Source organism: Corylus avellana, chromosome ca7 (assembly GCF_901000735.1).
Source record: "Corylus avellana chromosome ca7, CavTom2PMs-1.0".
NCBI lineage: Eukaryota > Viridiplantae > Streptophyta > Magnoliopsida > Fagales > Betulaceae > Corylus > Corylus avellana.
The window spans coordinates 29,422,172-29,435,028 of NC_081547.1; the positions used below are offsets into that span (position 1 = coordinate 29,422,172).

A 12,857-nucleotide genomic window follows, 5' to 3' on the forward strand; every position below is an offset into this window, starting at 1 on the left:
GTGATATATTTTATATTAATTGCTTAAAAAATAGAAGTTAACATTTGTCTGTGTAAGTAACAGCATTATTCAAGAATCTTATACCTGGTATTTTATATGGTTTTATGATCTTAACGGTGGAAAATAATCATCTTGATTTTATTTAGAATGAAGAAGACCCAATTAGTTATTTCAAAAAAAAACTTCTCCTAAAATAATTAAGTGACTCGACTCCATTTCATTTTCTATTCCCTTAACAATGACTTTACTTTGTCATGGCACTCCAATCATGGTAAAGTCTCCTTCAAGTTGAGTTTTATTTTTTATTTGTTTAATATTAGCCCATTAAATTGACAAGATGTAAAGCTCAACAATATTTTTGGGGAATATCTTCAATTTGGTTATGATAAAAAGGGTGAATTTTTTGCCCACCAATAAGAAGATGCCAAATCAGGTTGGAGCAAAAAAATAAAATGAGATCAAAGCACTTGATTTTTATTCCCTTACAGCCCCTCAACCACCTTGTCTTCGCCAGCCTCCGCCATCCGCCGCCACTGCCTCTCTCTATCAGCCACGTGGGGTGGCCTAGAACTAGCTGGAGTGGTCTGCGAGCCACCCCCAGCAAGATCTGGGGTGGCTGCTCCTCCTCCCTTTGGGTCTTCCAATTTGTTTTTTTTTTTTTTTCTAAAAAAAATTAATTAATATTTAAATCAATAATTAGGTGTAGTTGTGTTTATTTTGAAAACTTAAGTTCGGTAGAATTAGGTTAAGTGGCATCTTCTTATTCGTGGCAAAAAACCCCCCCCTTTTATCATGACCTAACAACAGCTGCTCTCATATTTTTTTCCCGTGCACGAACCATTAAAAAGAAAAATTCATGAGAGGAAGTACAAATTTTGAAGCTCAACAACTCTTATCACTCTCTATTATTTTATTTAAATATTTTTTCTCAATGACTTTTTTATTTTTATTTTTAATTGAGTTGGGTTTAATGACAAATTTTTAAATATTTCTTTTTAACATTTGGTGAATATGTTGTGCTCATTAGCCTCATTTTACCAACCTTTTTGTTAAAGTAGTTAGTCTATTGTGTAATGATTTTTCATCCAAATTTTCATTCAGACTAGCAATAATAATCTTAGTCTAGCCGAGTGTAAAATGTAAATACAAGACAAAGAGGATATACTTGAAGCCAAAGCTACAATGGGGAAATTCCCACTTGTGGAGAGCTCAGTTGATGATGAAACTCGACTTGATTCGCTCAATTCATAAAGAACAGTAATTTTCTTTTTTGGAATGATTATAATTTATCTGATAATTTTATATGCAAGTGGGATACTCTGTATAACTTTTTTCACAGGAACGAGTAAACGACAAGGAGTAAAGATAAGATGGAAAATATTCAATATATTAAAATATGAAATGATGAAGTAAGGCAAATCCCGTGAAAAGATTCTGGTTGCTATCGATGGTACACGTGTCCTTTCATTACCATAAAATACCAAACTCAAGGTAACCATCTAGAGGGTGAGACACGCTTAAGAAAACAAATAAATATATGACCGACAAAGTTCTGGGGTCGAAAATTTTCAAATTCAATCTATATATAATTTTTACATATTTTTTTAATAAAAAATGATTTTAAAGGATAAATTTTTTCTCTAACTCAATTTAAATGAAATTTATGTCCTTAAATTAATATGGTTTTGTAGCAGCAGGAGATTGAGATACCATAGAATTCTCTTTAAATTTTAGATTCTCAAATTCATAAATATCAACCGTTCATCTCATCTAAGCGTTTAAAATAAGTTATGTTTCAGTATTTAGTAAGAAAATTTAATGAAAAAGCTATCCTTAAAGAATTGGAATAGGATCTTGTCTAGTTCATTATCTGGCTGGGATTTCTTCTTATAAATCTTAAAACCACAAATAGGACAACTGTCCCACTACAAAAAAAAAATAATAATAATAAAATATTTTAGATTAAAAAAAAATAAGGGGTGGCTGGACCACCCTATGGCCCTTGGGGGTGGTCTGGCCACCCCTAAATCCAAACTATAAAAAAAAATCGTTTGACCCTTGGGGTGGCCGGACCACCCCCAAGGGCCAAAAGAATTTATTTTTTTATTTTTTAGATCTGGCCTTGGGGGTGGCTAGACCATTGGTCTGGGGTGGCTGAAGTCACCCCTTAATTTTTTTATAATTTTGTTTTAATTAATGGGATAGATGTCCTATTTATGGTTTTAGGATCTTTTAAAGAGATCATGACCATTAACTGAATATTTTTCAATCCATTTTGGATCTATTCCCAAAGAATTTAATAAGCTATGTTTTATTATTAAATGCTAAAACATAATTTATTTTAAACGCTTAAATAAGATAAACGGTTAAGATTTATGAATTTAAGAATCTCAAAAAAAAAAAAAAAAAAATTCTAAAAAACCTCGATATCTGGCCAGAAAAAGGATAGAGGCTTTGCTTAGTGTAATATTCTCCTTGGGCTGAGGCTCCCACAGAAAAGGAAGTTTTATGAAACCTAGGGCACCAATTCGAATGCGCTCGCTGGCTAGCCATTTGAAGCCCAGGCAAATTCTGCCTCTATACCCTTAAAACTTAAAAGTGACTCTGTTTTGGGTGGCGGGACCATTTCAAGTGAAAGGGAAAGGACTCACGTGAATGAAAGGTTTGGGCCTTTCGGATTGGGCTTTTGCGCAAAAAACAGAGGAGGTGACTTTTAAGATTAAGAAAGAAACTTAAAAATAAAAATAAAAGACATTGCTATTATTAATTAAGTCATTTTGATTTTAAACTTCAGTTTTTAATTTGATAAATTTAAAAATGGAATTCAAGTTCATTTTAAATTTGAGACATTTGTCAGCATGCATAAAAAAAAAAAACACCAAAAATCATATATTAAAAAAGAAAAACAAACAAAAGGGATGGGGTGTCCCAACCCAACTGTAATGGCAGTAGTGGGTGGGTCAACAGTGATTAGAGAAGATGGCTCGTGATTGTCCTTATCTGAGGGTGACTCATAGCCGCCTTGTTAGCCACTGCCTTCGGTGATTGGGGGGATGATCAAGTCATGTTAGGTCGTGTTCCATGACCACTGTTATGACTCGGCTAGGTCACTCACTTTATTATTATTATTTTTTCTCTAATTTCCAAAGACTTAATGAAGACGACAAAAAATAAATAAATAAATAAAAAATTGTGTTTTATTTGCTGGGCATTAATGTGCCAAAAAAAAAATATGTAATTACCTTTTGCCCCCATAAACTATAGTGTCTTGACACTTTTCTTCCATGAACTACCAACTATAACACTTGACTCTATTAAACTACCATTTTATGACAAAAAACCCATTTCCGTCAGTCAAAGGGGTTAAAATTGACGGTCAACGGTCATGTGCCATTTTAATTTTTTTTTTCTTTCACTTTTGCCCTCATTTTAAATTGTTTTCATGTGTTGGATTAGGGTTTAGGAGGGTATAAGCGTCATTTTCTCGATTTGAAGTGAGGGCAAAAGTGGAAGAAAAAAATTAAAATAGCACATGACTTGCACATGACCGTTAACCTTCAATTTTAATCTTTTTGACAGACGGAATTGGGCTTTTTATTATAAGATGGTAGTTTGATGGGGTTAGGTGTCATAGTTGGTAGTTTATGAAGAAAAAATGACAAGACGTTGTAGTTCATGAGAACAAAAAATAATAAAATAAAATAAAATAAAAATAATGATAGAAAACTATGCGTCTCGAAAATGAATCTTCATCACACGATGCTCATTTAATGTCCGCGTTGGAGACCTCATGTTTTTTCCTTCTAAAGTGGTGAAGATGTCTGTTTTTTCCTCATTATTTATTCACACAAACCAAACAACAAGCTTCTTAATATAAGATGGTAGTTTGATGGGGTTAGGTGTCATAATTGATAGTTTATGGAGAAAAAATGACAAGACACTGTAGTTCATGAGGACAAAAAATAATTAAAATAATAATAATAATAATAATAAAATAAAAATAATGATAGAAAAGTATGCGTCACAAAAATGAATCTTCATCACACGATGCTCATTTAATGTCCGCGTTTGAGACCTCATGTTTTTTCCTTCTAAAGTGGTGAAGATGTCTGTTTTTTCCCCATTATTTATTCACACAAACCAAACAACAAGCTTCTTAATCTTACCCCTACTTTAATTACATGGTCTCACAATCCTAACTTCCATGTTTCAAAACAGAATATCGTGACAATGGCCATTGCTTGCTCGGGCCACTCAATTTCATGTTTTGCAATCAACTAATACTAATGAGAGGTTATTCTATGTGTTAATTGTAGCACAAATTCACTACGTTGTGTCTTTCAATGAGTGACAGTGTAGTATAATCTAAGAAAATAAAACAAATATATCAGATCACATCCATACAAGGGAGGTGATATTTTTAAAATTTTAATTGACTTGGATGTGATATGGCGTATTTGTTTTTTTTTCTTAAGTTGTACTAAGCTGAGGTATCAATCTCTCATTGAAAGGTACAAAATGATGTGTTTGTGCCATAACCTCATAAAAGTTAAGCTCAATACTAATTAGAGGCACCGATAAACAAAGCCAAAACTCTGGGTCGAATCTTCTCCTATTTAAGTGAAAAAGGCATTTATTTTATTGCATATGACGTTATTGTACTGGGTAATTACATTTTTCTCTTATTCTCTTATGAACTATTACTCATTTATAACTTGGCTTTATGGATTGACACATGTCACACTCAACCTTATTGAATTATCATTTTGTTAAAAAAAAAAAAAAGGAAAAATATAAAAAAGCCCTCTAAATTACCAATCATTTTCGATTTAGTCCCCTAATGTTTCAAAAGTAATAAAATAACCCTACAAACTACCAAACTATTGCATTTTGGCCACTCCGTTAGTCAAAACCGTCAGTTTGGATGGAAACTGCAAAACGACGTCGTTTTGTTGGGGGCTACTTTATCACTTTCTGAACATTAGGGGGCTAAAATGAAAATGGTTGGTAGTTTGTGGGGCTTTTTTATATTTTTCACATTTTTTTTTCCATAAAAGGGCATTGTAGTAATTTATCCATAGCAAAACGACGGTGTTTTGCAATTTCCGTCCAAACTGACGGTTTTGACTAACGGAGTGGCCAAAATGTAATGGTTTGGTAGTTTGTAGGGTTACTTTATTAATTTTGAAACATTATGAGACTAAATCGAAAATTGTTGGTAATTTGGAAGGCTTTTTATATTTTTCCATTTTTTTTTTTAACAAAATGATAATTCAATAAGGTTGAGTGTGACATGTGTCAATCCATAAAGCCAAGTTATAAATGAGTAATAGTTCATAAGAGAATAAGAGAAAAATGTAATTTTCGTTCAAACTAACGGTTTTGACTAACGGAGTGGCCAAAATGCAATGGTTTGGTAGTTTGGGAGGCTACTTTATAATTTTTTAAATATTAGGGGGTTGAATAAAAAACGGCTGGTAGTTTGAGAGGTTTTTTTATATTTTTTCCAAAAAAAAACACTTATTAATAAAATTAAAGAGTGCCCAAATCACTTCTTAATAAACACCAATCATAACTTAGAACAGTGAGACCAACGTACAAGAAAAAGAGAGGTGTTTTATTTTGAAAGAAGGAAAAAGAAGCCTGGAATCATGTGATGGGCAATTAATGCTGGAGACTCAAAGAAATTTCAATACTAATCTCCCTCGAAGTGGGTTTCATTTTTAACAATCTCTACAACTTAACATGTCAGGATCTCATTAATTTCTTGGTGGGGGTGTTCCGTTTACTTTGTCTCTGATTAGCATCATTTAATAATTTTTGGCCACAACTTCTTTTTGTCTGTTCATCAATCCAAGGATAACTATTCGAATCACGGGTGAAAGTGGGAAAATCCTTAATCATATAATTTATTGTTCAGTTTACTAGTATAAAAGTCGGTTAGTTATAGTGGATGAGTATTTTTGTCTTTTTATTTTTTATGAGGACAAAAATACTCTTTCATTATAACTAACTGAATATTTTTCGACTCAAATGAAATTAAGAGAATCCTAATTCACTAGGAATTTGAGTGCCAAATATGAGTCTTTATGGGTCAATCAATATGCCCGATCAAGTGGATGAACAACCAAAAACTTGTTTGACGCAAATGAACCTTATATTATAATTTTTATTAAAAAAAATTATGTATTTCTCACACACACACATATATATATATATATATATATATATATATAATTCTCGTAAGCATATAATTCCTATAGCATCATAAGAACGATTTTGCTGTCAATCACTATCCATTAAAATTCTGTATCATCCCTATCTTTAAACATTGTTGTGACAAATTGAGACAATGAACTATTAATTTGCTGACCAGCCCAAATTCTATCCGATGAAGATAGTATGGAACTCACGGGCTCACTTCCGTTCAACTACTGACCATGCACAAGAACATAATATAGGAATAAAATCTACTAATTGCTGATCCTTTATTATTAGCTTACAATTTATTTGATATTCAGTATCTATAAAAGTCAGAATATTAATTATATTATTAAATTTTTATTAGCTTAAATGAGTAGTAGAATAAAGATCTAGAGTTCAAATTCTCATTAAAATCTATCTCGTGAAGGGGTTGACTATGCTGCAATTCGGTCAACAAATTGTTACAAAAATTTTTTCTATAGTTTTTACAAAATATTAAAGTAATCAGCCAACTATTTGAGGCTTTGCCTTGTGCAGCACCATATTAGGCCGTATCTAAGTTCCAATTTTTTTTTGTTTTTTTGTTTTGGGGCATGTCCACACAAGGGAAGGAGAGAAGAATTCGAACTAGTGACTTCTGCTTCATTAGGCGTGGTCTACAGTTGATTGAACTACCCTTTGAGAACTAGTATTTAAGTTCCAATTCTATTTAATGATTTGGGTCAGACGAGAGAAAAGGGAGAGAGATTGTGTTTATGTGATTTTCACGGGAATGTTTGAAGCTCTAACAAACATTCAAGTTGAGCCATTTCTTTGGAACTAATTCTGTCTCCAAGAGGTAGCTCAATCGGCTAGAACCAAGCCTAATAAAGTAGATGTCACTAGTTCGAATTCCCCTCCTCCCTCTTGTGCGAACATGTCAAAAAAAAAAAAATTATTCGGAACTAATTGGGGCTTTTTGTACATGAAAGAGCTCTTATGAAGCTTACGTGTTCGTATAAATGTTTGAACAAGTAAGTCTCATAAAGATTCTCTCATATTTACTATTTGAATTATTAGGAATTTAAACTTCAACCAACACACCCATGTTCACGTACAAACACTCCCCTATATCTATAAGGGTCAAAGGAGAACGTGGACGCCATAAAAAATAAAGTTGACGCTTTGGCGGCGTGTCAACCACAACAGTGGTTGTTGTTTTTGTTTTTCCCCCCCACCTTCTTGTCTAACAATGATCCTAACTATTCAGAATTGGGTTTACTCATCATAACAATAGAAAATATGATCCAATCTCAAACTAAAAACATCATCATAAAAGAACATATCCTGAATTCTCTCAAGTGTACCAAGCTATGGACAAGTACAACAATCACTAGAAGCTTTGAACAAGCAACATGCCGGCCTGAACCTCTTCCAGTGAACCCAATATTAATCATCTGCATGCCAACATATAACATTATGTACACATGCAACATTTTCTATTATTAATAATAAATTTAGGGAGTGGGGATCCATTTATGGACCCACCTAAATTTGGAGCCGACACCAGGTTACAAGAAAGAGTGGAAAATGTCCAATTTTAGTACAGTGAGGAAAATAAAAATTATATCAACATTAACAATAAGACAAGGAAGCATGATGCCTGGAGAATTTACTTGGGTGCCCTAAGAATTCTCTGGAATTACCTATCTCTGTTTAAAGCTGTAGTGTGCCCATTGGTTTGATCTATAACGTTCTTGAGAGCTCAAGAAAAAAAAAACCCTTCTTCAAAACTCCATGATACTACTTTCCCATTTTTTTAATGCGTAGTTATTAATGTTCTTAAACAGTTGAGTGTGTTTGATCTAGAGCACACGTTCTCAGCTATTATAAATATACACACTCCAATCTCATTCTCTCCAAGCTCTGTTCTTAAGTCACCTTCCCTGCATATTTTCCTCTTTCCCCCTCGCTTTTCCCTTCATCACATAGAGTTTTCTCATCACAAGTTATCCAGAAACAAAAAATGGGCGGCAATTCCCCATGCGCTTCCTGCAAGTTGCTGAGGCGTCGATGCGCCAAAGACTGCATTTTCTCCCCTTACTTCCCTTCTGATGACCCTCACAAGTTTGCCATTGTTCACAAGGTCTTTGGTGCTAGCAACGTCAGCAAAATGTTGCAGGTTTCTCTCTCTCTCTCTCTCTCTCTCTTCCCCGCACACACACACATTCATTTCTGAAACTTATGCCTACTTTTGGTTCTCCAAAAGTACCAAGAAATTGTTTACACTCGAAGAGTTGAATCTTAGACTTTATGCTTTTTATGAGGTACCAGGACCACCAAAGCCAAGCGACTTAATTATCACTCGAGCCAACCTTTTTGAGTTAAAAGTACCATGAAACTTTCTCATTGTTTTTTCTTAACTTTCTTGTCCTTAATTAATTTCCCTTATTATTTCTAAAAAAACAGAGGAAAATGTGAATGATTATTATGATGTGGTGCAGGAGCTTCCGGTTCACCAGAGAGCAGACGCAGTGAGCAGTCTAGTTTACGAGGCAAACGCAAGAGTGAGAGACCCTGTTTATGGGTGTGTTGGAGCCATATCTTACCTGCAGAACCAGGTCTCACAGCTTCAAATGCAGCTAGCAGTGGCTCAAGCAGAGATACTCTGCATCCAAATGCAGCAGGAGCCAGCCATGCCAACCACACAGATGGACCCAGATGACAAATCATACTTTCTGCACGATAATCTCCCTCAGTACCTTAATTTTGCCTCCTCCTCTAGCAATGTAATTCATGACTCTCTCAAGAGAGAGAGCATTTTTGGACATGACATGGTTTCTTAATAAAATTGTTTCCACCTTTTGGGCCTTTTTAGCCTATTCTTTCCTTACACTCACACACACAGATATAATGGTATAAAATTTTATAATATGAAAGAGGGAGAGAGAGAGAGAGAGATCTTTTAATAATGAGACATCGGAGGGTAACTTGAAACAAGGGTAAGATGATGGAGTCAACTCTAGCATGTGAAAATGTTAGTTTTCTTAGTAACTCGTTAAACAAGTGAAGGTGCTCTTAGTTTATTTGTCTTGTGTCGGTGGATTTTCAGAAAAAAAAAAAAAAATATATATATATATATATATATATATATATAACATAAATTCTTGTAACTAATTATATAGTGATCATCAACTGTGCGTAGAAGGATAATAAGCCAAATATGCGACTTCAATCCCTATTCCTAAAGGACAAGGGCACCCTCACCTAAAATAAAAGGCCTCTCCATGTTTGGGAACATGAGTTGGAATTGGACAACTCATACTCTATGATTTTCTATTTTTCTTTTTTAGCCTATTCTCCTTTTTGGGTTTGCCTATTCGAGCACGAAAGTCTCGTCAAAACAAGAATTTACTTGAGTAGAACTCATTCGAGCTGGATGGCTCTTTTCGCTCCCCTATTATTATTCTTATCCATTCTTTTTCAATTTCACTTGAAATGAAGAATATTCTTATATATGATAATTCTCAAATTAAAAGATGGGAAATTCCAGCTAAACCTTTCCCAAAAATACTATGGAATGATATTTTTTCACGCAGAAAAGACATAAATAATACCATCATGAGAATTTGATAAGACAAGGCCCTTCTTTTCCAAAATGATTGTGAAAATGAACCGTTGCAATACTCTTATTGGGCGGCTGTTCCTGCTTTCAATTCCACATCTCACTCACCTAATTATCTAATAATTATTGTAGTAACAAACAATGCTTAGTCTTGAAAAAGAGGAAAAACACAAAATTCATCAAACACCCTGTGTCTTTCAAATTTTCAGAACAAAACGAGTAATAAATATAAAAAAAAATAATAAAATTTATGCAGCTCACTTGCTTAAACAAGTAGACAGACAACTTAAAATTTGTTTAGACAAGACTTTTAAGGTTCGAATAGTTAGCAATCTAGACAAAGAAATTTCTGACAATTTCTATCCATTACAGAATCAAATTCTTCTAGCACGTTCACGTGGGGGTTGGTGCAAGAAACTGCTCAGTTCATGGGAAGTACACAAGAAGACAGATTGATTTTATATTGAAATATAATGTATATATAAAATACATTTCCCTCAATCCATCTCTCAATACAATTATACGTCGAATCAAAGCAATATTATAGCTGCTAAAGAAACAAAACAGAAGGCAACAACTGACTTAAAGATTCCTAATTTGCTTTGTTTATCGTGGAAGCATTTCCCAAGTCAAACTTGAGAGCTTTTCTTCTTCTATCCCAATATCAAATCCTCCTTTTTTTGTGTCTGTATCTGGCTGTTTGGTCTTCCAATCATTTCATCATAACCCAATGAATGCTTGCTAGATAGTTTTGAATTGTCAAGCTTTCATATTAGGATGCCTTAGGGTTATCAACTCCACTGAGGTTATGTTTGTTTATAATGGTATTTTTTCAATTTAAATATAAATTACTTCATATTTTAATAGTTGTGCACCTCAGTTTAGCCATATTTCTATTTAATGTCATCCTCAAATTCTTTATTGGGTCATTATCAAGCTTTAACTTAGTCTCATTACACATATTGTGCTTGTGATTTCAAATTAATGCAAGTGCAAGTTGACATGTCCAGACATTAAGTATTACCTACTCGATTCTCATTGCTGTGGAGAGGATTCTCCACAATTCCACGTCCAAAAAGCGGAAAATTGTAGAGGCCCACAAAGACCCCACAAACACCCTTCACATCTCTTGTGGAGGGCAGGAGAAATTAAATAAACTAAAATTTTTAATTATAGAGGATCCTGATCCCGTTGCGGTGTCGTATTTAATTAGTGCAAATGACATTCTACGAACTTCAGCTTGAAACTGGAGACCCAATTTGATTTAGTACACGAAACTTCTAAGTTAGATGAAATTAGAAAGGGAATTTACTAGTCAAATGTTGAAAATACATACCAAGAGAGAAGACTAATGTAAGTTACATAAACAAGACCAAGGCATTTCCCTATTATCTATCAGCCTCGATTTTTGACTCCTTTTAGAGACAGGAATGAGATAGTGGACTGTGGGAGCCTTATTTCTCTCTTTGAGGGCTCGAGGTATATAATGCTTCCAAACAAAAGTGGTTTGGATTTCAAATATCTTTCCCTCTTGTAGATATCTTCAACTTTCTTCTTTTGCCCAATTGATTGGGGGATCATATCTTTTGGGGAAACTTTGCTTCAAGAGATTGATGGGGTTAATCATCACTTGCTTATCCACATGATTCCATATCTAAGTATGATGTTTGTCAACGATTTTGTTCTCTATCTTTTTGTTTTTTTTTTTGTCTTCAAGTTAAAAATATTAACAAACATCCTAAAACACTGAACACTTCTCAAAACACAAAAAATATTTGCAAACATTTTCTCAAAACAAAAACAGAAAACACCTCTCTTAAGAAACATTTAGCTCTTCATCATTGGATTTTATTTTATTTATTTTTATGTGGTGGAGTTATCAAGGAGCATTCACTAGGTCTCAATCAATATGATTAGATAATAATAATGCTCCTCTTTTACCTTGAGTTCAAGTTTATGGAAGCCCAGTTTCCATATGTCAGTTATAGTTTATTCATTATTACATAAAAGAATGGACCATTTTGCAATATTATGCACATATTTCCAACCGACCCACCCCACCTTCTTCTAAAAAAATTATAGTAAGTTTTCTTCACCATTTTTATATTCATCGCACCCTAGACAGGATAGTGGAGTAGAACTATGAACCGTTTGACCCCAAAACCGGCTCACCTGTCAACTAAAATCTGGAGTTAATAACTTTGTTTTGTTCGACACTTCTACGACTAACATTCCAAATGTTTGACTATAATTTTTTTTCTCCAATTTTTTTTTCTTCAGATTATCCTCATGGAAAAAGTAGGCTTTAACCCTCCAAATAATGAATTTGTTTTGTGCTCTGTATTTGTATGCACGAGATGCAAGTTGAGGTGTCACGCATCTTTAGTTATTGATATGAAACCGTTGCTTGCATCCTGTACACATGGTAGACTGGAAGAGTAAACTCTTGGCGAACTAAATCTTTGTTAATTAGGTCCATTTGTGTTTCACTATACGACATATGACATGTAGATTGAGAATTTGGGTGTCAATCTAAAATTTAAGAACCTGAAAATGATAACTACAAAAGAGAAATGCTATATACCATATTAATATCTCACAAATATTCTATATGGCAAAGCCTAATGGTCCTTATTAAAAGAAAGGGGAAAATACTTTTTACCTCCCTGAACTATCTACTCATTTGCATTTTTAACCTTAATATTTAAAAAGTGACACTTTACTCCTCTCCTCAAACTTCCAAATTGTTGCAATTCGACTATTCAGACTTTTTTTTTTTTTTTTTTTTCCAAAATGCCCTCATCCCAAGTTAAAAAAAAATATAAAAAAAATAATTTTTTTTTTTTTTTTAAAAAAAAAATTTAAAAATTAAGGAGTGGCCAGCCAACCTAGTTGGGCCTGGGGGTGGCTTCAGCCACACTAGACTAGCCACCCCTTAATTTTTTAATTTTTTTTCTTAACTTAGGATGGAGGCATTTTGGGAAGAAAAAAAAAGTCAAAATGGTTAAATTGAAACAATTTGGAAGTTTGGTGTGTTGCAGACATTGGC

General features: G+C 33.6%; 1 protein-coding gene across 1 annotated transcript; it reads left to right on the top strand.

The window, feature by feature from the left end:
• Positions 1-8,068: 8,068 nt before the first annotated feature.
• Positions 8,069-9,043, top strand: LOC132186671 (LOB domain-containing protein 12-like). Its single transcript, XM_059600665.1, has 2 exons — positions 8,069-8,365; positions 8,688-9,043. The coding sequence occupies exons 1-2, from the start codon at positions 8,210-8,212 to the stop codon at positions 9,027-9,029; spliced, it is 498 nt and encodes a 165-aa protein (XP_059456648.1). The 5' UTR covers positions 8,069-8,209; the 3' UTR covers positions 9,030-9,043.
• The last annotated feature ends 3,814 nt before the right edge of the window (positions 9,044-12,857 follow it).